The sequence below is a fragment of the Sinocyclocheilus grahami genome, unplaced genomic scaffold, assembly GCF_001515645.1.
Source record: "Sinocyclocheilus grahami isolate Dianchi unplaced genomic scaffold, SAMN03320097.WGS_v1.1 scaffold64.1, whole genome shotgun sequence".
NCBI lineage: Eukaryota > Metazoa > Chordata > Actinopteri > Cypriniformes > Cyprinidae > Sinocyclocheilus > Sinocyclocheilus grahami.
In genome coordinates, this window is record NW_015505243.1 from 354,586 (window position 1) to 381,972 (window position 27,387).

At 36.3% G+C, this 27,387-nt stretch overlaps 1 protein-coding gene across 1 annotated transcript in view; it reads right to left on the minus strand.

Annotated features, from left to right (window-relative positions):
• Positions 1 to 1,808: 1,808 nt before the first annotated feature.
• The window catches only part of LOC107584908 (glutamate receptor-interacting protein 2-like), a 37,663-nt gene continuing 12,084 nt past the window's right edge, over positions 1,809 to 27,387 (minus strand). Inside the window, exons 4-25 of the mRNA XM_016271678.1 lie at positions 26,135 to 26,280; positions 25,489 to 25,575; positions 24,743 to 24,818; positions 22,802 to 22,947; positions 22,404 to 22,551; positions 21,481 to 21,635; positions 14,761 to 14,883; positions 13,422 to 13,592; positions 11,812 to 11,998; positions 9,944 to 10,089; positions 9,758 to 9,838; positions 9,538 to 9,601; positions 9,303 to 9,448; positions 9,064 to 9,208; positions 8,725 to 8,864; positions 8,407 to 8,592; positions 7,251 to 7,403; positions 6,130 to 6,280; positions 4,313 to 4,433; positions 3,457 to 3,624; positions 3,234 to 3,380; positions 1,809 to 2,290 (exon numbers count right to left, since the gene is read on the minus strand). Coding sequence (XP_016127164.1) covers positions 2,144 to 2,290; positions 3,234 to 3,380; positions 3,457 to 3,624; positions 4,313 to 4,433; positions 6,130 to 6,280; positions 7,251 to 7,403; positions 8,407 to 8,592; positions 8,725 to 8,864; positions 9,064 to 9,208; positions 9,303 to 9,448; positions 9,538 to 9,601; positions 9,758 to 9,838; positions 9,944 to 10,089; positions 11,812 to 11,998; positions 13,422 to 13,592; positions 14,761 to 14,883; positions 21,481 to 21,635; positions 22,404 to 22,551; positions 22,802 to 22,947; positions 24,743 to 24,818; positions 25,489 to 25,575; positions 26,135 to 26,280 — 3,034 coding nt within the window. The 3' untranslated portion in view covers positions 1,809 to 2,143. The remainder of the gene's footprint in view (positions 2,291 to 3,233; positions 3,381 to 3,456; positions 3,625 to 4,312; positions 4,434 to 6,129; positions 6,281 to 7,250; positions 7,404 to 8,406; positions 8,593 to 8,724; positions 8,865 to 9,063; positions 9,209 to 9,302; positions 9,449 to 9,537; positions 9,602 to 9,757; positions 9,839 to 9,943; positions 10,090 to 11,811; positions 11,999 to 13,421; positions 13,593 to 14,760; positions 14,884 to 21,480; positions 21,636 to 22,403; positions 22,552 to 22,801; positions 22,948 to 24,742; positions 24,819 to 25,488; positions 25,576 to 26,134; positions 26,281 to 27,387) is intronic.

Here is a 27,387-nt window from a genome sequence, read left to right on the forward strand (position 1 = left end):
ATTTTCTGTATCCACACTATATATATATATATATATATATATATATATATATATATATATAATTTTTTTCTTTTTAATTAACTTTCCTGAATGTTTTTGTTTTAAAGAAAAGTTAATTCAAGCTTTTCAACTTCCTCACTTATATAAATTTATTAAAAACCTGTTAAAAGTCAGCAAATTTCTACTTTTCTTCAAGAAAGTAAATGTATCAATCATATTTTAATTCATTTGGTATTGTACACGTAGCTTTTTTTAAAAGACTATTATTTAAGAATGAATAAAAATCTATTTTTTAGATGTTTTATTTTATATTCAATGCTTTTTGTTGTTGTTTTAAATTAATGCTAAAGAGCATGACATGCAGACAAAAATATGTGACCATGAATTAAGAGTTTGTTCCCTTGTTTTAGTCAAATCATGTCCACAAATGAATCCGTTCTCTCATTTTAATTCAATCAAAATAGGGAATGCGTGCCGTTAGTACAACGTGAACTCAATTTACTAAAATGAGGGAATGAATAAATAAGTTGTGGGAACAATTTCTTAATTTGTGAAAATGATTGAACTAAAACGAGGGAATATGTTCCCACATATTATGTGCAAGGCTCTGTATGAATTGTGTATAATCATTTTTCGGATCGTTTTCTTTGTGAATTATATATCAGCATAATAATTTGAGGAAAAAGCCGACATGAACAAAACCTGATGAGCATCTTGTGCATCAGTGGACTGTCTGTACAAAGAGTCACATGATCAATATCACTAATTCACTTGCATTTGATTAGTGACCTAGATATAGTGCATCATTTTTTTTTTTTATCCTAATCAATTTTGATTCCCAGGCATTTCAGACGTTTGGAAGCCACGGTATATCACATGATTGAGCATAGCCAAACTCGCTCACAATCACCAAACCATCAGCTTTCAGAATGAACGCAGGAAACCTGGGCTTTATGTCTAAGTACGAGATTGTCTCTTTAGCCTTAAAACTTCCAAATATTCAAGCTAATCACTAACAGCAAAGAACTGCCCCTCATAATACTTCTGTGTCCTTTACCTTCGACCATCCAGCCTCCATAAATACAGTCCCCTCTGACCCCAGCGACTTTGTACACATCAGTTCATCCGACCTGTCCTTTGACCCCTGAACCCTTCTAGATTTAGCTAAACCCTCTGACCTATTTCCACCCATCTTGAGCTAACTATTCATTGTTTGCTCATTTGTAGAATTTTCATTTATCTCAAATTTGCCTTTTTGTATTTAACCATTTTATACTGTACCTGATGTGATTGGTCTTTTGCCTATATTTTTTCTGAATGTATTCAGAACTTTATATTTAAACGTTTATCAGTTGTCAGCCTAAATGCAACTTGCAGTGTGCAATATTTGTAAACAATTGGCTTTGTCCATTTCTTAATATAATCTCAGCTGGAAAGTACTGTAATATGATGAAAACCGGAAATTCAAGATCAGATTTTTCATTCACATGTTGCTGTACTGTAAGCTAACTTGATTAAACAAAAACAAACAAAAAGAATCTTGTAAAACCAAGGTTTTGTGCCAGACACCATTCTAGATGCATATTGCATCTTTCAGACAAAATAAAAATCTCCAATCTTGGTATGTGTTGTGTAAAGTCTGTTCAGAAACGTCTATGCCTGCTCTTTGATGTTCTGTACCAGAATGGATCGGGATGTTGAGGTTGATGGTCAAGTTCACATCACGTCCTGACAGGCACACGTGCTGGAACGACAGCGAGAGATCCCAACATGCACCTGTCTTCAGTTTAAGCTTGTTTCCTTACCACAGACAGGGTTACATACACACTGGTTTTTAGCCTTTATTTTCTTTAAAAAAGGAAATGATCATTTCTAACCCAAGAATATTAAACGTACATCTTATTCATAGCATTCTACATATTTAACATCCAGGAAAAAGGGTTTATGCACAGAATAGAGGATTGTGGGTAAACGATATACAGAGACGGATCTGCTTTTAAAAGTTAGACGTAAAACAAGCTCCTTTGAAGGACTTCACTTAAAATCTGAATTTACTTGTGGTTTGTATCAGGACATAAAGACATAAAGCGCCTTATGATACGCAAATGACATCACCGAACTGCGTCACATGCACCTGAAACATTCATATCAAGATGTCACTTTTAGGTGGCCAAACGTGTGCCTGAGCGAGAGGGTTTCTGCTAATGACCAGCTGCAGATGCTCTCCGGCCTCTGTGATCAACGGCACAGCTAGACAACAGTCAAAATCACGTGTCCGTGCGTGATTGACCTGTTAAAAATAGTCAGAAACAAAATCAGTAGATTGAACTTGAGCTGAATTTTCAGCATCATTACTCCAGTCTTCAGTGTAACATGATCCTTCAGAATCATTCTAATGTGCTGATTTCCTGCTAATGAAACATTTCTTATCAAATGTTGAAAGCAGCTTCATTTTTGTGCAAACTGTGATGCATTTTTTTTTTTTTTTGATGAATAGATACAAAATGCAAATCTTTTGTATCATTACAAAAGTCTTTGTCACTTTTGATCAATTTAATGCATCCTTGCTGAATAAAAGTATTCATTTCTGTCAGGACCACTATCGTCAAAGATGATTGACAATTAGCATACAGTTTGGATTGGCAGTATGGTTCTGTTCTGGGCAAGAACTCCATGCGCATCCATGCAGCCTAGCATGAATGAGAGCAACAATAGCCCCCCAGGGTAAACAGAACAGAACCAACATAAATGTATTGCAGATATTGTTAAAGTTCAATAATTTTATGTACACATTTTAGAATTAGTCTGATTCAAAGGAGAATCAGAAGGCTGAATCCTGACTGACAGAGGAGGAGCTGGGGATGGAGGAGGGTAATTATCTATTGAGCAATGCGAAAACTGCTGATAATACTGAGGGACCTTATATATGAATGCTTAGATAGGTGTCGTATTCCCATAGGTAGATGGGGATCAGCTGAAAGTCAGCTGATGCGAGCTTGACAAACTTGACCTGCCAGAACTAACGCTACGCTAAATTTCTTTAAATAAATAAATATATATATATATATATATATATATATATATATATATACCCCCTTAAGAAAACTGTCAAGGTAAAAGGAACAGTTCAACCTTCTAGAACACAGACGACATGAGGGTGAGTAAATAGTGACATTTTCCATTTTGAGGTGAACTATCCCTTTAAGAAATGGTCAGCCAGTAGAATACATCACCTGTAGAACACGGTCATATGGGCGTAACCCAGCTTGGTCAGCAGGCCCATCCGGACGGATCACGTTCACGTAAACACCCTTTTCCAGCAGACCGTCAGACACGCTGAACCCAAAATCCCTGCTGTCAACATCCTTTTGCATACAGATCTTGAGACAGAGGGAGACAATGAAGATCTGACAGGCATTAAGTTGTGATTTCAACCGCTGGGAAAGTGAACATTACCTTATGAAGCTCTAATGGCATTGATGGGCTGGTGTCCTTCATGTCTTCCAGTACAGCGGTGTTCTCCGAGGTCCTCTCTGGGCTCAATGCGAGAGCTTTGGTCCTGCCTTCATTCTGCTTCTCGCTGTCTTCTCCTAAACTCAGCGTGCTGCCTGACATTATAGTAGCCTACAAAGAAAATATAACACACTCCAATACAAACTGCACCACATTTGGAATGACATGCGGGACTAACATGAATGATGACGTTTGCGGTCGGTCTTGTTCTATTAAGAGATTTAAATACTCTTTGATTTTGGTTACTTGTATCGTTGTAAAAATTTTGGTTAAAAAATGACTTATTCTATGCCCTTCTGCTCCCCAAGGCTGCATTTATTTGATCAATAATACAGTAAAACAGTATAAATACAGTGATATTGTGAAATATTACAATTAAAAATAAATGTTTTCTAGTTTAATATATTAAAAAATATAACTTATTCCTGTGATGCAAAGCTGAATTTTCAGCATCATTACTCCAGTCTTCAGTGGCACATGATCCTTCAGAAATCATTCTAATATGCTGATTACTTTTGGTAAAAAAAAATAAAAATTATCTTGGTAAAGATTTTGGTCGAAAAATCCTTATCATGGTAGATATTTTGGTTAAAAAAAAATCATATCATGGTAAAGATTTTGCTCAAATCACGTCATGGTAAAGATTTTTGTTGAGAATTACTTCTATCATGGTATAGATTTTGGTCATGTTGCCCACCTCTACGTAACAAACTGGGAGTGGCTAGAAAGCCAAAACATAATGGTTTAACAATCAAAGCACATAGACTGTATATAAAGTGTTGATAAAGAGTCGATTCACCTCAAGTTTCCGCAGGATTTCCAATTGGCCGCAGGTCTCCAGGTCCTGAAGAGCTTGTGACCAATAGTTCTCCTGAGCGTCTGTATTGTTGTGGCTGTGACAGCGTGCGGGACTGACAGATCTGTGTCAATGCAAAGCAACCTGGGTAATGTAAGGCCAGGTGTACTATTGGAAACGGAGCTCTCTCTCTCTTTATAAAACTGTACTGTACGGCATGATTGGAACAGTCACGGTGTACTGTTCTCAGCTGCGGTTAGAGAAAGAGAAACACACACTGATGTGTCTGAAGAGGCCGTGCACTAATTCAGGAGATAAAATGATAAAAATGAGCGATAAAAAAAGAAGCAGACAAGGGCAGATGACAGGGAGTGGCCCACGGATGATTAGTAAGGCAGACGAGAGACAGAAAACCTGAGAAAAAATAGAGAAGAGAAGAGTAGGAGCATACAGAGACTGTGGAAGCAAACAGGCTAGTTTTGTATGTAGACTGTGTGCATCTTGAACAAGCGTTTAGCCACAGAAACTAAAACTGCAACAGAAAAAGCGTATGCCATAAAGGATTTACAAAGAAAGGCCATTAACTTTCCACTGGATCATCAAAATTACATATAATCACCATCAAATTGTCTAATTTAACAAATATGTGTGAATCTCATACTGTAAAAAAAAATGTATACCTGTATTACGGTACATTAATCGCTTACATAAATTTCCATTTAAGTAAAAAAAATTTAGTACTTGCTGTTGTCACTTTTAGTTACTTCAGTTTTGTAATGTTTAAGACTTCATTTAAATAAGTTTATATACATATAAATATACATTTACCATACACCCAAAAGTTTGGGGTCAAAAAGTATTTAAGTATTCATTTTTTTATTTTTACTTTTATTATGCAAACATGCATTAAATTGATCAAAAGTGCCAGTAAAGTCATTCACAATGTTTCAAAAGATTTCTATTTCAAATAAATGCTGTTCTTTTGGACTTTATATTCATCAAAGAATGTATCGATTTCCATAAAAATATGAAGCAGCACAACAGTTTTCAACACTGACAATAATATGAAATGTTTCTTGAGCAGCAAATCAGTTTATTAGAATGATTTCTGAAGGATCATGTGACACTGGAGAAATTATGCTGAAAATTCAGCTTTGATCACAGGAATAAATTACTTTTTTTTAAATGTATTGTAACAATTGCAATAACAGTTCAATATTTTTACTCAATTTTTGATTAAATAAATGCAGACTTGGTGATCATAACATATTTTTAAAATCTTACTGACCCCAAATTTTTGAACGGAAGAGTACATAATTTGCTATGATAAAAAAAAGACCAAAAATCATAATCTTGTAAAATTGTCAGTATTTTACAGACAGTGCATGACAACATGTTCAGGTTACAGTTCACTCCAAAATCAAAAGAATAGAAATAAAATATATTTTGAATAAAGTAAAAGTAGTTTGTAATACAAATGATTAAACTGTGATGTATGAATGTGTTACAATTCAAATAATGTGTCTTTGAATTATGACCTGGACATGTTCTTTATGATTCACCTGTATGTTTCATTCTTAAGTGCACATACATGGAAAATAATAATCGACAAACCACGAGAAAGAATAACAGCCACATGATTTTGTGTTAGCAACCAAAACTATAAAACAAGCAAGAAACGTTCTTATGCACAAGTGTCCTTCTCATAAAGAAATCAGCTGTTATGCTTCTTTAACCTCCTAGTTCCTGACTAGTATCTCTAAGATAATAAAGATGAAGTACTGTACCAATAGAATCAAGCTGTGTCCCTAAACTCTCACCCAGAGTATGTCCAGTCCTCCTCGCCCAGCCTCCCATCATACATTGTAGGCCGGTGGTCGTGTCTTCTGGAGATCAGCGGGCTCCTGTGATTGGTCTGTCTCCAGTCATTGGGATGAAGAGTGAAATCAGACGCCCTATGAATATAGACACCTGAAAATAAAGGTTTAGGTTTGATTATGCTCAAACATGAGTTAGATTTGAGAGCTATGATGAAGGGGAAGATTTTCCAGAAATAACGACTATAAGGAATATAGTGTCCTGTATTTATGGATCTTTTATGGTCCTTTTGGAAGTTATACAGGTATGGATCAATTAGATTTCATTTTTGGGTGAATCATCTTCAGTGTTGCCAATTAGGATATTTTAAAAAATGCCATCAAAGACAAATTTTTGGATACAGTTATAATGTACGTCGGCTGGCAAAAGGTCATTAAAAATATCAGACAGGATTTTATTTTCGTGTATGAAGACAAAAGATTTTTAAAGGAATTGGGGAAGTAAAAGAACAGTATGCATTTAAAGACAAAAATAGCTAAAATAATTTCTCTCTCGCATTATAAACAATTGATTATGCAAAGTGCTTCAAAAAATATAAAAGACAATTACAATCAAAGAAAGAGTAAAATAATTAAGAGCATCTATCTATCTATCTATCTATCTAATTTTATTCCATATATATGATATATAAAATACAGAATATTTAGATAAGCACAAACTACGTATAAACTTGTTTAGCTAAAATTATCCAAATAATAATAATAATAATAATGATAAAAAATAGAATAAATTAAAAATATTTTATTTTATGTGAATTCTGCAGCTGTAAACTGTGACTGGATGCGGGGACAAATTAGCTAGTTTTCATTCTTTTTTGGCAGGTTTGGGTCAGTTTTTGGTTTAACATTTTTCTGGGACCTGGCAACCCTGACTATCTCTTTAATTTCCCAAGGCTCCTTCACTGACCTCAATAAAAGAAAACTCTTAGGACAAATCACAATCAAGGCACAGTCATCTTTTCTGAACCCTCTCGCCCACTTGATTAATGTCCAACTGAGTTAATTAACCCTCGCTGACCTTAAGTTTCAGCCCATGTTAACATTCAATTACGTTTGTCATCATCTTCTGTAGTATGTCCAGTCCTCCTCGCCCAGCCTCCCATCATACATTGTAGGCCGGTGGTCGTGTCTTCTGGAGATCAGCGGGCTCCTGTGATTGGTCTGTCTCCAGTCATTGGGATGAAGAGTGAAATCAGACGCCCTATGAATATAGACACCTGAAAATAAAGGTTTAGGTTTGATTATGGTCAAACATGAGTTAGATTTGAGAGCTATGATGAAGGGGAAGATTTTCCAGAAATAACGACTATAAGGAATATAGTGTCCTGTATTTATGGATCTTTTATGGTCCTTTTGGAAGTTATACAGGTATGGATCAATTAGATTTCATTTTTGGGTGAATCATCTTCAGTGTTGCCAATTAGGATATTTTAAAAAATGCCATCAAAGACAAAAAATTACACAACAGTGGGATGTGGATTTTTGGATACTTTTATAATGTACGTCGGCTGGCAAAAGGTCATTAAAAATATCAGACAGGATTTTATTTTCGTGTATGAAGACAAAAGATTTTTAAAGGAATTGGGGAAGTAAAAGAACAGTATGCATTTAAAGACAAAAATAGCTAAAATAATTTCTCTCTCGCATTATAAACAATTGATTATGCAAAGTGCTTCAAAAAATATAAAAGACAATTACAATCAAAGAAAGAGTAAAATAATTAAGAGCATCTATCTATCTATCTATCTATCTAATTTTATTCCATATATATGATATATAAAATACAGAATATTTAGATAAGCACAAACTACGTATAAACTTGTTTAGCTAAAATTATCCAAATAATAATAATAATAATAATGATAAAAAATAGAATAAATTAAAAATATTTTATTTTATGTGAATTCTGCAGCTGTAAACTGTGACTGGATGCGGGGACAAATTAGCTAGTTTTCATTCTTTTTTGGCAGGTTTGGGTCAGTTTTTGGTTTAACATTTTTCTGGGACCTGGCAACCCTGACTATCTCTTTAATTTCCCAAGGCTCCTTCACTGACCTCAATAAAAGAAAACTCTTAGGACAAATCACAATCAAGGCACAGTCATCTTTTCTGAACCCTCTCGCCCACTTGATTAATGTCCAACTGAGTTAATTAACCCTCGCTGACCTTAAGTTTCAGCCCATGTTAACATTCAATTACGTTTGTCATCATCTTCTGTACCTTGACTTCGGCCATATAAGGCCGAACTATCCCACGAGTCCATGGCTGAATCCAGACTGGGCGGTGTGGTCAGGCGGTGAAGTTCAGAGTATTTCCCTCGCCCGAGAGAATCTGAGCGATCGTCTTCCATGTCACTGGCGCACGAAGCTGTCCTGGACGGGCTGCCCCTTTCTGACTCCAAAAGTGCTGGAAAGACAGACGTGGGTCAGGAGGACAAGCACTGATGCATTATTTATAAAAATGCTTTAAATTACATATCGGAAATGTTTGCATGCACTTCTCCAGAACACTCACACAGGTCTAAATTCTGACACTTACGTTCAGATCGCTTCTTGATCTTGAGCGTAACCGTGTCTCCGGCGGTCTGCAGAAGGTGGATGGCCTCGCTCAGAGGTTTTCCCTTGAGACTCATGTTATTGATGGCCAAAACACGGTCACCGATATGAAGAGCGCCAGTCCTTTACAGATAAAATCTCATGTAAAAGTCAGGTGACACTAACTGCATTGCAGTCTCCACACTGTTCTCTAGATATCACATGTGAGCCTGCTGCTCAAGATGTCAGAAGATGTGTGTTATGAAACATGCAGGTTTGAGTATGTATTATTCATGTACTGCTGCATGAAACACTGGATGAGGTGGTGAGTGTTTGTGTGCACCTTTGTGCGAGGCCGTTGCGGGTCAGGCTGGAGATCAGGATGGGGTTGAAGGGCTCTTCAGTGCCTGAAATGGTGATTCCAAGAGGACCTCCGTGTCTCTTGAGCTCTACTGTGAATATGACTGAACCGGACGACTCTAATTCATCTGCAATAAACAAATACACAAGTTAAAATGTCCCCAGTACAAATGAGAATCAGCATTTTTTTTTTAAAGAGTACACACACAAAAACACACTCACCCAGGTTGTCTTCGTCTTTCTGAATCCGCAGTTTGACCATCCCCTCGGCCTGCTGGAGGACCATCATGGCCTCATCCATCCCACAATTATCCAGCCGAACATTATCAACGGCCAGCAGACAATCACCTGGCTCCAGGGTTCCTATTCTATTATAAAAGGCCATTTCAGATCAATATCTATTAGTTTTTCTTGTCAAAGAAATGAATAGTTGTAATGAGTTGTATTGATGGTTTACCTGTGTGCAATACTGCCTCTCTGTATCTCAGAGATGATCAAAGGTTTTCCTGGCTTCTTGCTCACTGCAAATTAGAATTTATTTGTAGTAAATGTATTTCTTTATTTTGCAACACAATAACACCTCAAATTTGATATTATATTGAGAGCGTTGAATGCTGGGTGCATTTGATCTGTAAACTATTCTAGGTCAACAGCGGTCTCTTTTCGTCATCACTCACCACTGATCGTAATGCCCAGCTCCACTCCACGTCTCTTGGGCAACTTAACCTGAAATGTGCCACTACTGGGAATGACTGATTCTGTGAGATACACACATAGCAATATACATCAAAAACCTGTGATTGTGTGTTCAGATCACATTCAAAATCAAGTCACTGATCTTTGATTGAAATGACATTTTGTACCTGCTACATCAAACTCCACCTCCAGTATGACCTTATTGGCCAGTGCTGCATCTCGGAGCAGCTGATTGGCCTCTTCCAGTGTTCCATCTTCAGTGGGAATCCCATTAATGGAAAGAATTCTATCTCCAATTTGTAACACCCCACACCTGGAACGCAAGAATACACGGCACATGTTCAAATAAACACAGACACGTTCATACGCACATATAGTTACAAATGCTAGATAACGCAACGCAAGACAAAGAATATATTATCACTGATTGTTACATTTTAATTGAAACAAATGTACACTAGTGTTTAAAAGGTTAGTTTTGATGGAAGTCTATTTTCACCACTTGAGAAAAGAATAAAAAAGGTAATTGTGACTTTTTCTAGCAATTCTAAACTTTTATTAAAGATATAAACTCAGAATTACGATTTGTGTTTCCGCCACAGAATAGAAAATAAAGGTAGAAAAGTAAAAATTGCAAGTTAAAAAGTTAAAAAGTTTTTAATTCTGCAAAACCTTATAAGACACTATACAATAACTGAAATAATAATAATATAAAGATGATGATAACAGAATGATTGATAGATAGAATGACAGATAATCATCATCATCGTAATAAAAAAAAAAAAAAAAGTGTTCCTTGGAAGAAAAAAAGATTTCATTCTTTTATGCTCAACAAGTCTGCATTTATTTGTTACAACTTATTACAATTTTACATTATTACAATTTAAAATCACGGTTATATTTCATTACATTTTAAAATGTAATTTATTCCAATGATGCAAAGCTGAATTTTCAGCAACCATTACTATTACTACTATCAATTATGAAAACAGTTGTGCGGCTTAATATTTTTGTGAAAACCATGATACATTGTTTTAGGATTTTTTTGATGAATAGAAAGTTCAAAAGAACAGAATTGATTTGAAATCAGAATATCCATTGCTTGATATTGTATTAAAACGGATTCAAAATATATCTGTGGTTTGGTTTTATATCCGGTTGTTGGTTTGTATTTTGATAAATGGGACTGAGAGGTCAACAGAATAATAGCAACTGCGCAGTAAACGTCTAAAATCCTGAAGCAAGCTGTCACAGGTGATCTTGGTACTGGGCCAAATCAGCGTCTCAGCTTTCTCTCATGCTGCAAGGCTCGTGTGTGTGTGTGTGTACCTGTTTTTCTGTTCTGGTGGGGACTTAAACCTGAATACACACAGACTCAGGGGGACTCGTGTCACGGTGGGGACCTAAATTGAGGTCCCCACGGGTAAACAAACTAATAAATCACACAAAATCAAGTTTTTTGAGAACGTAAAAATGCTAAAAGTTTCCTGTAAGGGGTAGGTTTAGGTGTAGCATTGGTGTAGGGCGATAGAAAATATGGTCTGTACAGTAGAAAAACCATAACGCATATGGAGAGTCCCCACAAGGATAGCAAACCAGACGTGTGTGTGTGTGTGTGTGTACACACATGTACATACATCTCTCCACAGGCTCTAAATGCACTAAACCAGTGTTTCTCAACCATAGTGGTCATTGACGTAAGGCCAGGGGGTCCGTATAAAGTATTAATTTTTGTATAAATTTTGTATATTTTGACATGACATGTTACCATGAAAGAAAAATCCAATATAGCTGATGATATGGCCAAATACTGGACAAGTCAACTAACTTGAATTATACTTGACTGCATTTGGTCCTCACAAAGACACAAATGACACATAGATGAGTCAATTTTGTTCTGGGGGGTCCTTGAGGATGGTTCTGAATTGGACTGGGGTCCGGTACGCCAAAAAGTTGAGATTCAGTGCACTAGACAATGGCTTCAGCATGCATCACGTCTACAGTTGGACAGCTCGGCGCAGCGGCGTCCTCTCACCTTTCAGCAGGTGTGTCAGGCTCTATAAAGCGAACACAGGCAGGCGCTGACAGCGGTTCTGTAGCAAACCCTCCCCCCTGTAACTGCAGGCCGAATCCAGAAAGAGGATCTCCTCTCAGAAGCACCTCACTGGTTTCTATATGCACCACCTGACCGCCGGCGCCCACTGTACTCGTCGCCAGAGACACTGAGAGAGAATGTTTCATATGTTTAATATGGAATCAAATTCAATCATTATTTGACATACAATAATGCAAAGTGGAGCTTAAAACCCTTAAAGCAGCACTATGTAACTTTTGGCGCTCTAGCGGTTAATAATAAACAGAACTGCACACATCCCGCGGAAGAACATTCCAACTGAAGCTACTTCTCTAAGTTTATGTCTATGGCGATTCACGCAGGTATGTGTTACTCCGCAGCGGTGACGACCCGACCAGGCTACAATAGTCCAAATATAAGTACTTATTATAAGTGTACCGTAGTGATTCGGAATAAGACAAAAACGCGGTTTGGAAGATGAATTCATGATGTACTCGCTCATTATATACATTTTGTAAATTTTGAACACAGAAAAAGTTACATAGTGCTGCTTTAATCATGGTTTTAAAAAACAAAAACACTGATGTCCAACCTTTTCTTTTTTGTGTGTTTTACTTTTTTATATTCTTTAACAACACTGTAAGACGTTATTCAACAATTAAAACATTAAATATACACAAAGAAATGATGAAGATAAATTAATAATGATAGATAAATACTGTAGATTAACAATCAAACAAACAGTTCTTCCCATGTAATATTGTTTATTACAATTTTAATATGGTTTTTAATTGTAATATTGCATGACTAGCAACTTGAGGCATTAATATAGAAAGTATATTGGCTACTTTTGTGTCGCTCTTATAATACTGGATATCATTCAGCATTATTATTCATATTAAAAATGTATATTATTTTAATTTCTTTTACATTATGCAATAAAATTATGATTAAAAAACACTATTCAATAAATAAAATCTTCAATATTAATAATAATAATAATAATAAACAAATAACTCTTCTTCACCCAAGTAATATAATATGTTAGGGATATTAATACAGGGGGGAAAAATTATATTTTAGTGTTTCCCAACCTGGCCATAATTACAATTGTTCACTTTTCAAATGATTCATTACAAACAAATTATACTATAGGTGACTCACCAAGTAGTGTTTGCCTTTGAGATGCTTTTAGGTGTTACCAGTTCTGGGGGCAACTGGAGAAACTTTTGTTTTTAAAGAAAGTCTTAGCTGTCTTAGCTCATTTATTTATGAATTAAATTAATTGAAATTCATAATTTATTTTATAATTTTAAAGCAAATGTTATATTTGGAAATGTTTGAGTTGAAAATCACTCAGATATTTTACTCTACAAAAACATGGTTAAAGACTGCTGGAATATCCGTATTATATTATTATACTGTATATAACATTATTATTTTCATATAAATATTTTTTCTTTTTGTCTACATGTCAGAAACAGTCATATTAAATGAGAGATAGCTATACTAAACTGGACGTAAGCCGAAAGGCAGAGATGAGACATAAATCTTTATATGAATGCACTCACAGGAGCTCTTGTGGTCTCTTCTCCTTTGTCTCCTCTTGGTGGCGGTGCAGCGAGGGCTGGATGGGTAGGAGGGCAGGGTGCTGCTGGGGAAGGTGTTGGGGTACGTCGACTGGGTGCTACAGCTGTAACTGTGAAAGCCTGATGTGTTTGCAGAGATGCCAGACGTCACAGCTGGAGGAGAGAAGATTGGAGATCGACAATGCTGGAATCACCATGTGTAATTGGCGTATGGCTATATGTGGAATGGAATACTAACATACCGTTAGTATGCAGCATGAGTGACGGTTATTTCAATTATTGTAAATCTGCTTTGAAACAGCATAGATTGCAAAAATGGGAACACACATAAATATATTCCTTGACTTTGTCGGAAAAGTGTTAAAAATAAATAAATAAATAAATAAATAATGAAAATACTACAGGTAAACATTAAAATAAATGAAAGTAAAGTGAATATGTAAATACAATTGAAAAACATAAATGAAAGAAAGATAATGAAAATAAAGTAAAAAATGAATAAAAATGAAAAGAAAGAAAAATATAAATAGGTAAATATGAATAAGTAAAAATCAAAAATTAAGAAAAGAAAAATATAAATAATGACACATTTTAAAAACATGAATATAGATAAAAAAAAGAAAAAGAATTAAAGTTAAAAAGCAAATAAAATCATTATTAATGGACGATATTACTTCCAATTAATCTACCACACAGTAGGTCATCCAGGTATTCCACTCATACAGACAGTTTGCACCCTGTGCACAGTATGCATGCTACAAAAATAGTTAAGTGCATTAAAATGCTTGAAGGGTTAGTTCACCCAAAAATTGAAAATTAGGCTGCGTTTTACTCACCCCCGAGGCATGCTAGGTGTATATGACTTTCTTCTTTCAGACGAATACAGTCGGAGTCATATAAAAAATTGTCTTTGATCTTTCAAGCTGTTTCATGTTTTGAATATGGATATTTTTCTTACAAAAACGCATCGATTCGCTACAGGAGGCCTTTGTTCACCCCCTGGAGCCGTGTGAGACACTTTTTTATGGATGGGCGCTTTTTATTTAAGTTCTTTTGGACTGAAGCAATGCAACACCCTCTAAGCTTGAAAGATCAAAGACAATTTTTAATATAACTCCAACTGGATTCGTCTGAAAGAAGAAAGTCCTATACACCTAGGATGCCTCGGGAGTGAGTAAAACGCAGCCTAATTTTCATTTTTGGGTGAACTAACCCTTTAATTATATGCTTAAAATACTTAACTGCATCATTACATCTCGTTTCTATATTTAATGCACAGTTCATTATGAAGACACAGGACATGCACACAGGAGACACTCACATCGGAGTGAGGGTGTAGGGGTGGTGTGACTCCAGGCTGAGGGTGTTTTTTGGAAAGGTGGAGGAGCGCTGATGTAGTTGTCACTAGAGTCCCACTGACGCTGACTACTCCGCTGGACACGTACTGCAGGGAAAACACAGACACACACAAAATGAGCAATAAATGGGTTATTTCTGCTGAAAACAAGCTTATGTTACAGCACTCAGGCTGATATGCGCCTGCAGAAAGATCTGATGTGGACTGATCCACACTGCTTCACTGATGATCATTGACATTCACAGGGCCAAATCAGAGACGCTGCTCACAGGCACGCGTTTCGTTCACTCCTTCACACGCAGCGCATTTATTCCCTCCATTTCTTTTTCTCTCTCTTACATTTCCGGGCCAGCTCTAGTAAGGCTGACAGCAATGGAGGAACCATCTTAAAACTCTCTCTTGACTCACGATTAGAACAAATGCTCTGCAAGAAAGAAAGAGGACATTGTTTTGGATTCTGACAGAAACGGCTGCTTGTGACACTAAGCAGCTGTGTCACTAACAATGCTTAATTAGGCATGCATCGTGTCACGCTCATCAGACCAGCTGTTTCGACAGAGATAAATCTGCACTTCAAGGCAATAAATGGGTTATTTCTGCTGAAAACAAGCTTATGTTACAGCACTCAGGCTGATATGCGCCTGCAGAAAGATCTGATGTGGACTGATCCACACTGCTTCACTGATGATCATTGACATTCACAGGGCCAAATCAGAGACGCTGCTCACAGGCACGCGTTCCGTTCACTCCTTCACACGCAGTGCATTTATTCCCTCCATTTCTTTTTCTCTCTCTTACATTTCCGGGCCAGCTCTAGTAAGGCTGACAGCAATGGAGGAACCATCTTAAAACTCTCTCTTGACTCACGATTAGAACAAATGCTCTGCAAGAAAGAAAGAGGACATTGTTTTGGATTCTGACAGAAACGGCTGCTTGTGACACTAAGCAGCTGTGTCACTAACAATGCTTAATTAGGCATGCATCGTGTCACGCTCATCAGACCAGCTGTTTCGACAGAGATAAATCTGCACTTCAAAGAGCTCCTGTGCCTTGCTTTTCTTTGTATTACTCTGCTGTCTTATAAGCAGTTATTTCAATAATTTTTCTTCTCGATCCTAAATACTAAGCTGTGATAAAGACGACGGCAAACAGAAAAAATAGTCATGCTTTTAAGAACCTCAAACTTTTTAACCAGACAAACCTTAACTGTGAACTCTGATATGGATCGCATATTCCGGCAAATATAGTTAGTCAAACAGGTATTCATATAAAATATAATAAATAAATAAATAAATACATGTTTATTTAGCATTTTTTATATGTAAAAACATCTAAACTCTTGGAAGTCTGATGAATCATAAAATAGATCATATATTAATTACATAGGTCATACAGGATTCAGAAAGTTAGAAAATATAGAAAATACTTACAAATGATATTCACAATATCATGGAATGTGTGTTTTTGCTGACAGATGTATCAACAGTATTATATAAAGCCTAAATAAATAAAAAATTCCTAAATATTTTTTATTCTAAATATTATATTAAAAACCTCAAGAACTTAAAAAATGTTGCCTAGACAACTAACTGAAATTTTAAAAAAAATTTACTGAAAAACTAGAACTGAAATAAAAAAAAATAATAAATGACAAGAGCATATAAAATTACTAAAACGTAAAATAAAATTATGATCAGAGCAGCACACCACCATAATACATTTACTATTTCTGCAGTATGCTACATGCATACTGAATTTTTCTGTATGTATGGATGATGTACTACATGTCAAAATGTGCTGTGTACAACAGAGCATACTGAGGGGAAAAACGCATCCCACATTGCAATGCAAACATGAACTTAACCTTTGTGAATCAACCAGAAGAAATCTGTTTCCTGACTCATTATTAGATCAGACACCCAAGAGATCCGATATTTTTATTTAAAACAGTAGTAAAAATCCTAAATACAGCAAGTTCACTTCTGGGATGATACCTGAGCAGTACCTGTTGATTTAAACATGCAAATCAGTGAAGAATCATGTGACACTGAAGACTAGACTATAGTGGCTGCTGAAAATTCAGCTTTGCATCACAGGAATGAATCACATTTTAAAATATATTCAAATAGGAAACTTTAAACTGTAATAATATGTCACTGTTTTTACTGTATTTTTAATCAAATAAATGCAGCACTGGTGAGCATAAGAGACATCTTTCTGTACATTCCTCAGTTTTCAGTTCTGCAATGTATAATCTGTGCGCATGAAAAATGACTCCACATATGAGATTATTCTTTGACAGTTGAGCTGCCCACTGAGTTCAAGCTTGAGCTAAAGAGGATGCAGGTGTTCAAATCACTTTATAACTGCTGTGCGTTTGTTCATATCACATTTCTAGAAAATCCAATGATACAGTCAGAATGCAGTTTTCTAGTAACATAGTAAAGCCAGAGTGAAGGCTCTGATCTCATGGTGGGTGGGTGTGTGTGTGTGTGTGTGTGTGTGTGTGTGTGTGCTTAACTGTGAACTCTGATATGGATCGCATATTCCGGCAAATATAGTTAGTCAAACAGGTATTCATATAAAATATAATAAATAAATAAATAAATACATGTTTATTTAGCATTTTTTATATGTAAAAACATCTAAACTCTTGGAAGTCTGATGAATCATAAAATAGATCATATATTAATTACATAGGTCATACAGGATTCAGAAAGTTAGAAAATATAGAAAATACTTACAAATGATATTCACAATATCATGGAATGTGTGTTTTTGCTGACAGATGTATCAACAGTATTATATAAAGCCTAAATAAATAAAAAATTCCTAAATATTTTTTATTCTAAATATTATATTAAAAACCTCAAGAACTTAAAAAATGTTGCCTAGACAACTAACTGAAATTTTAAAAAAAATTTACTGAAAAACTAGAACTGAAATAAAAAAAAATAATAAATGACAAGAGCATATAAAATTACTAAAACGTAAAATAAAATTATGATCAGAGCAGCACACCACCATAATACATTTACTATTTCTGCAGTATGCTACATGCATACTGAATTTTTCTGTATGTATGGATGATGTACTACATGTCAAAATGTGCTGTGTACAACAGAGCATACTGAGGGGAAAAACGCATCCCACATTGCAATGCAAACATGAACTTAACCTTTGTGAATCAACCAGAAGAAATCTGTTTCCTGACTCATTATTAGATCAGACACCCAAGAGATCCGATATTTTTATTTAAAACAGTAGTAAAAATCCTAAATACAGCAAGTTCACTTCTGGGATGATACCTGAGCAGTACCTGTTGATTTAAACATGCAAATCAGTGAAGAATCATGTGACACTGAAGACTAGACTATAGTGGCTGCTGAAAATTCAGCTTTGCATCACAGGAATGAATCACATTTTAAAATATATTCAAATAGGAAACTTTAAACTGTAATAATATGTCACTGTTTTTACTGTATTTTTAATCAAATAAATGCAGCACTGGTGAGCATAAGAGACATCTTTCTGTACATTCCTCAGTTTTCAGTTCTGCAATGTATAATCTGTGCGCATGAAAAATGACTCCACATATGAGATTATTCTTTGACAGTTGAGCTGCCCACTGAGTTCAAGCTTGAGCTAAAGAGGATGCAGGTGTTCAAATCACTTTATAACTGCTGTGCGTTTGTTCATATCACATTTCTAGAAAATCCAATGATACAGTCAGAATGCAGTTTTCTAGTAACATAGTAAAGCCAGAGTGAAGGCTCTGATCTCATGGTGGGTGGGTGTGTGTGTGTGTGTGTGTGTGTGTGTGTGTGTGGGCTTGTGTCTGTAGGGTAGGGGAAGTCTTGCCTGCAGTGCTCTGCATATTAAGAATGACTCATGATACTTGTAAGAAAGTGGCCCAAAGCTGGATGCCAACAACCACTACAAACCAACACTGGCACAAATAAAGGTCAAAGAACGACAGAAACAGAGAAGAGAAGGAGAAATTAAGATGAGACAAGGAAAGAATCCAGTAAGGATGAAAGTGTAAAGCAGCAGCTGTGAACTGAATTGATGAATTGAACATGAATAGGATATGAATTAAAAATAGAGCTTTGATGCTCTTTTTGTACTAATGCTAGTTGACGGGAAATCAGCCTGGATAAATGCATAAGTGTACTGCTTACTGTGCAGTATACAATGAATACAGCCTATGGTTTTTACAATATAAAAATAGTATACAAAACTAATAGTATTTCAAACTGTATAGTATACTTTTTTTCTCCATATGAACTCACTATGATGGGTTTAGCAAATATACATAAATTGCATCAAATAGTATGGCAAAACAAAAACATACTGTTGTATGGTACTTTTTGAAATTCAGAAATGTAAGTGGTCTCCAGATATAACTAACTAACTAAATAAAAATCTAAAAAGTTAATCCTTTAGATCTAAAATCTAAACTCTTTAAATCGAAAAAGTTCAATCTAAAAAGTAAACTCAATCAGGTGTAGCTAATCACCTGCTCAAAGGCACGCAAAGCCATTTGACTTTCAACTGTGCTCATTTTGATCAGCTCAGCATGAAAAGAGCTTTTCCTGGAGCATTTCAGTCATCAGTAGTGCAACTGAAGCAAACAATCAACTATGGGTGGCGAGGCACTGTCAAAAGATCTCCGGGATAAAGTTGTGGACAGGCACAAGTCAGGAGATGGAGACAAAGAAATTTCAAAGTCTTCATCAATGCCTAGAAGTAGTGATGGGAAACCGAGGCTTTCTGAACCATTTGAGGCTTTCATCAAATTGTGCCGAAAAACGGTTCAAAACTCAAAGCTTTTTAACACAGTGCGCATTAGCGACGTCTGGAGGTCAGACTCGGTTTCATCTAATGAAACATCTCGGAGCAGAGGATGGTTTGAAAAAGTTTTTAATCTGTGCCAACTCGTGGATTCACATATTGATCAATAATATAAAATATACAAGTGTGTGATTATAATTAATAATTGATGTGGGTAGCAGCAAAAATATTTTGGGTGAGCTGTTCGTGGTCTCTGAGACTCCAGCTAGAACATGATAAAATGCAATAGAGCTGTGACGTGCATTCAGTTTCTGTCTAGTGTTGAGGTTATTCTAAACTATTCTACTGAATCCCAAATAAGTGTACACACACACACAACCAAGTCAATGTAAAGTCAAACACAAGGGTCATGCGAAGCACCGATATTTTTCAAACCAGCTGTCCTGACCTTCTGATACTGCATGACGTTCGAAGCTTCAAACGTCATTAATCACGTGGTATTGTCATTTCGATACAAGCATCGGCACAGAGTGTGATACAATAGTGCTTTGAAAACTGCATCGGAGCCTCGGTATCAATCGTCCTATCACTTCCTAGAAGCACAGAGAAGTATATTATTAAGAAGTGAAATGTATTTGGTACAACACAGACCCTCCCTGGATCAGGACGTCGCTCCAAACTGGATGAAAGAGCCAGGCGGAAACTGGTCAGAGAGGCGACCAACTCTGAAGCAGCTGCAGGAATTTATGACAGCGAGTGGTCATTGTGTGCATGTGACGACAATATCACAAATTCTCCACTAATGTGGCTTGTATGGGAGGGTTGCAAGAAAAAAGCCACTCCTCAAGAAAGGCCACATGCAGTCAGACTGAGCTTTGCCAAAACACACCTTGAAGATTCTGAGGCAGATGAGACTAAAATTGAATTATTTAGCCTCCACACCAAACGATTTGTCTGGCGGAAATCCAGCACAGCTCACCATCCAAATAACAGCATTCCTCCAGTAAAGCATGGAGGTGGTGATCTCCTGTTATGGGGTGTTTCTCTGCAGCAGCGACTGGAGCACTTGACAGGAAAAATGGATGGGGTAAAATACCATCACATTCTTGAGGAAAATCTGCTGTCTTCTGCCAGAAAGCTGTCAATGGGAAGAAGGTTTACCTCCACATGACAATGACAGAAAGCACACAGCAAAACTGAGCACACAGTGGTTGAAAAAGAGAAAGCTAAATGTCCTTGCATGATCTAGTCAGAGCTCAGACTTAAACCCCACTGAAAATCTGTGGAATGATTTGAACGCTCACCATCAAATTGAACTGAACTTGAGCAGTTGTGCAAAGAAGAGTGGGCAAATATTGCCAAGACTAGATATGCAGAGTTAGTAGAGACTGAGACAAATCCCAACTGACTAAAGGCTGTAATTAAAGCAAAAGTGATTCAACAAAATACTGACACAAGCGGAAGATCCTTTTTCCAAATCAGTGATTCTGCTTTTTTTTTTTTTCTGACATGTTGGTGTTATATCTTTCACTTGGATGATATAAAGTAAATACAGCTGGATAAAACAAAAACTGTGTCCGTCTTCATTTCTGGCTGCAAAGCAACAAATTATGATTATTTTAAAGGGAGGTGATTCTTTTCTATACCCACTGTAGTATTCAGTGCAGTAAGCCCTTGTTTGTATATTGCACATTTTGGCAAAATGTAGTATCTAGAATGTAGTAGCATGTAAAGAGTATGGTAGTATGCTATTGCAAACATAGCCAAAGTAAAGCTGCTTGTGAATCAATTCTACCGGACATGTCTAGATTATCTAAGCTTGTGAATATCAGTCACTATGGGTCTTTGAGTTTGTTTATGAGCTGTATGTGACAGTGAGTGTCTGCAGACCTGTATCATGTGAGCAGTGTTGAGAGGGCAGGATCTCTAGTTTGGTGAGCTCTGAGGAGCTGGACAGGAGCTGCTGAGCCTCCATCAGAGAGCAGTGCTCTGTGCTCATGCCATCTATAGCCAGGAGAATATCTCCCACATGCAAAGCACCACATCTGAGGGAAAGAGGGAAAGACGGCAAGAGAGAAAAAGACAGCGGTGGTAACAAGTTGAGAAAGTCATTTGTGTGGAGCAAAGCAAGAAAAGGGGTGAAAACAGTCACAACAGGAAGGTGTGAGGTTAAAAAAAAGAGACAGCAAGAGAAGAGGATAGCTAAATATGTTTATGTACGAAGAATTATGTGAGAATACTTTCATGCTAATTCAAATAAATAATCCAATTTTTATTGCATGTGGATATAAAAGTAGTCATGAGGAGCGTATCTGCAAACACAAGGTGACAGACAAAAATAAAATGCACATACTGTAAAGATGTGTCATGCCTAGAAAGCAGGGGAAACGATGGGAGATATGATGCAAATATAATATTTATTTATTTGTTTCTTTGTTTATTTACTAGGGACAATAAACATTAATGCACCTTATAATCAGTATAAAATAAAAAGCATAAAGTACATAATATTGTATAATATAAATATAAAAATAAATATATGTTAATTTATTGTAGACAATATTTATTTAAAATGATAAAAAATCGAATCAAATATGAACCAATTGACCACATACTGACAGAACAATCTGCTTGGCTGATTTATTAATCCATCACTCTTGTAAAATTACTCTGTTGGATCAGCTAAATAATTATTTAGAATGAAATTACTGTCCATGCGTTTGTACATATTTAATTTATTAAGGTATTTGTGTAGGTGATTCTTTACATGTCTGTTTGGCTCTAAATTTGTGCGTGAATTTGGGTGTTCTCACCTGTCCGCAACACTAGCAGGTTTGATTTTCTGGATTGTAATGACCTGTTTGTTCCTGTAGAGAGAGGTAGTGAGACTGAGTCCCAGTACTGAACCTGCAGAGCGGGCAATGTCCACCTGGAGCGGCCCAGATGACTTCTGGACTGAGTCTGCCATGAGGTCAAGCCGGAACCAGAGAGAGACAGAAAAGAGTAGGGGATATTACATTTTAATTCAGATATGTACAAAATATCTGAAGGAAGCTTTAATCTCATTGCCTTCCATGAGAAAAGACAGAGATCTCATTGGTGCTTTGTCTTTCCTATGGGAATCTAGAGGGAAGTAGAATATGTTTCTACTCTAATTAAGGCCACATGAGAATATCTGTGCATACAAGCGCATGTCTTTGTGCCTGCTCACCCATGACCATGATGTCATACTCGATGAGGAAGAAAGCCTCCTGGCTGCTCTGCATGATCAGGGTCAGAGCGTCAGCATGTTTCTGTCTGTTCACAGCAACACCGTTCACGCTCAACACTCGGTCGCCCGCTCGCAGGGTACCCTCTCTGGCAGACGGAGAAACATGGAGAGACGTACGGAAACATAAAATGACAGCAACAGAGATGAGAGGTGAATGCAGACGTGAATGCTAAAATAAAACAGTTCCACCAGGATTTCATGATTTTTTATGATCAAAATGACTGATTTTGTGAAGTAATTTTAAGCATTTCACGGAAATTGTATGATTTATTTTTATAATTAGGATACCACATTTACCATGTGTATGACACTAAATGCTTTACATTTTTCATGGAGGTTTAGTATTCAGGTACAAAACACTCATCCAACATGTAGATGTTGTTTGTTTCTTCATCAGAACAGATTTGGAGAAATGTAGCATTGCATCACTTGCTCACCAATGGTCCTCTGCAGTGAATGGGTGCCGTCAGAATGAGAGTCCAAACAGCTGATAAAAACATCACAATAATCCAGAAGTATTCCACACCACTCCAGTCCATCAGTTAATGTCTTGTGAAGTGAAAGGCTGTGTATTTGCAACAAATACATCATCATTACGTACAACAAACAAATCATAAGTAACAAATCCATCAAGACGTTTAAACCATCTCGCACACTATGTCCTGCACTAAGGTTAACCGTTAATCTTAAACCGTCACTTCTGGCCAAAATACGAGTCCATTATCCATAATAATTCTTTCTCCAGCGAAAAAGTCCATCCTCTGTTGTCCTCTCACATCAAAATCCAACAAATTCGTTTAGTACCGCTTTGGACTGTTTTTGCTTGTAAATAGCGAGAAAGCAATATTATGGATAGAAGACTAATTTTTGACTTGGGAACAACGGTTTGAAGTTAAAATGTCTTCAAGTTCAAGTTCAAGTCTGCTTTATTGTCAATTCTTCCACATGTACAGCACATACACACAGATAATCATGGATTTGATTATTACAGACCCACAGTTTTTCACTTCACAAGACATTCATTGATGGACTGGAGCGGTGTGGATTTCTTGTGGATTATTGTGGTGTTTTTATCGGCTGTTTGACCTCTCATTCTGACGGCACCCATTCACTGCAGAGGATCCATTGGTGAGCAAATTCTCCAAATCTATTCCCATGAAGAAACAAGCAACATCTACATCTTGAACTATTCCTTAAATAACTCTCTTTACCATCAAGCATGTCACACTTTTAATTTTTTCTCATTCATGCATGTTTCTTTATCAGACTAATGTGTGTACAGACGAATTACGCAGAAACACAGAAATGCAACATTTTGCTGATTTTGCTGAATCGTGAAAGACTGGAGGTACTGATATAAGTGTTGTTTTGCATGAACAATACGCATTGTGGAAGTGTAATTATTATGCTAATCTAATTCACATTAAAGCAAGAAGTTGAAACAGGAAACGTTCATCTGCATGTGTTTCGTCTGCTCTTCTGTGTGTGTGTGTGTGTTCTTCAGGCTGTGTTCTACCCTTCTCACTCATTCTAATCTCATCAGCCTATGCTTCAGTTAACGTGTGCCTGCAGAACCAGCTTACAGGGTTCAACGATCACACATACAACATACAGACTGCTCCCATAATCTACACCAATACACCAAATACAAAACATCTCATACACAGATACACAAAAACTCTATTACACCAATATATACACAAAAAACCTACCGAATGCATGCAGACAGCACTGATGTGACACACACACACACACACACACACACAGACAGAGGCAGAGTGCTTCACGATGATTCAGACATTCTGCTAATTAATAAACAGAGATGTTCTAAAGGACCTCATGTCTCACACACACCAATGATTTGAGTCATCGTGGTCTCACCTGTCTGCGGGTCCGCCGGGCCTGACGTAGGTCACTACTAGAGGTCGAGCCTTATGCCAGTCCTCATGAAAGCCCCCTGAAAGCATGTGAAACACACACCTGACATGTCAACCCAATTGCCTTTAGTCATAAAATGCAGCTGAACACACACACACACACACACTCTTGCTGCCCTTGAGAGAAATATCACACAAATGCTTTAAAATAAATGTTTCCTTTTCCCTCGGTTTGTAAAAACAAGTAAAATATGCACAGTGCTGAATTAGTATTGAAATGATTCCCAAATTGTTTTGTCAAACCAGACCATTTTAAATCTAAAATATTTTCTTTAAGTACACCCTGAGATTTTAAGTTAATATTGCAATAAAACAACAAAACATTTACATGTTCATGGTTTTCTGCTGTTAGTTAGAGGACACATGACATGCAGAAAATAATTTCTTTAGTAAGTTAGATGTTTTTACATGAAAATTATTAATTAATTTTAATTTGACATTTTTATGATTATATTAATTATTAGCACAACCCCCATGCAGGTCCCTCATGAACCCGTTTTGGGAAAAACGGTTGTAATGAGCCTGGAATATTCTTTGTGATATAATAAATAAAAATAAATAAATAAATATATATATATATATATATATTGATTTCAAACCATCATTGATGTAATTTTCCATCAAATAACATCATTTAAAGTTAAAAACGCATGTAAAGACATTTCAAGGTGTCTGATAGTGGTTCGGTACCTCTCAGAACGAAGCCAAAGCTGTTTCCTTCTTTTTCCAAGCACACTTCGATAGTTTTAGAGATGACGCTGCAGGGACTGCTGGGAGCTAAACACACAGAGAACAGCTTGTGTTAATGTCACAGGAGGATAAGATACAGCACTACAGCACAATATTTTTACTTTAACAAGACCATAAACACTAATGCCACGTATTTGTCACATATTAAATCATTGAGAACTCTGATGAAATGGCTTTTACATATTCAGTTCTGTTGACGTACTACTGTACCGTGATCAGAGGTATCAGGTAAAAAATACTTTTTTAACTATCGTCAACATTTATAATAATCAAAATTCTCAGAAAGTCAGAATATTAGAATGATTTCTGAAGGATCATGTGACACTGAAGACTGGAGTAATGATGCTGAAAATTCAGCTTTGCATCACAGAAATTACATTTTAACATATATTCAAATAGAAAACAGTTATTTTAAATTGAAATGACATTTTGCAATAGTACTGTTTTTACTGTATTTTTGATCAAATAAATTCAGCTTTGGTGACCATAAGAGACTTCTTTCAAAAACATTTAAAAATCTTACTACCCCAAATGGGGTTTATTCAGCAGGAGACTGGAGTGAATGTGAATGTATTTGTGTCCGTACCGAATGGCGGCAGCTCGTACTCCACCTCCAGCACCACACGCTCACCGATGTTCTTCAGCATGCTGATGATCTCATCATGTCTGAGTTTGGACAGGTTTATGCCGTTCACTGACTTTATGTAGTCCCCAACATTGAGTTGGTCACTCCTGCCACACAGACGCATAAGGAAAACTGAACAATGCAGTGATACATTTTGGTAACATGTTTCTGTTTAATATGTCTGGGGAAAAGTGTACAGAGATAGTAAAGCATGGCACTAGAAATGCCAAGGTCATGGGTTCAATTAACGGAACGCAAGAACTGAAAAAATTGCATAAGTGCAAAAAAAAAAAAAAGCAAAAGAAGTTGCTTTGGATAGAAGTGTCCGCTAAATGTATAAATCTAAAAGTAGATTCATACAGGTAGATATTTATCTTTTACAAATACATGAAAAAGGCCACATTTATAGTATGTAACCTACATTTTGTCCCTTTAATTCTATTTCAAATAAATTATGTTCTTTTGAAAAAAATGTATCACAGTTTCCACAAAAATATTAAGCCACACAACTGTTTTCACCATTGATAATAATCAGAAATGTTTCTTGAGCATCAATTCAGCATATTAGAATGATTTCAGGATCATGAAATGATGCTTTACATCCCAGGAATAAATTACATTTTAACATATATTAAAATAGAAAACAGTTATTTGAAGTTGTAATAACATTTACTGTTTTTACTGTATTTTTGATCAAATAAATGAATAAATCTTTCAAAAAACCAACCACATACGGAAAGGTAGTGTATGAAAATCTATTATTGGTAATGACATCACTATAAAAGACTCTTATAGGCTGTAACTCTGTCATTCACAGATCTAAATCCAAAGCACAAGATTAATTCCATATAACATGCTGCACTGATATGAAGACTGCACAATCTGCTGCAGAAAGGTGCGTTGTGCAGCAGGCATGTGCAGTGTGTGAGTGTATATGTGTGTGATGTTAGCAGAGCTGACTCCTCATGTACTGTTGTAGAAGCTAATTTAAGCCGCTGCTGTCATCCAGTGCTGGGATTTTGCCTGTAAGCATCGCATTAACTTAGACAACAGCACACGCTCGGAACCGACACAATGACGACACACAAAAGTAGTTAATTTACACATGAGGCACACAACCGAAGGCAAAACGAAACACCGAAAACCCATCATTTTGTGATTCTGCATAATTTTGCAGTGGAGTTAAACCGCATTAACACGCATAATAATTACAC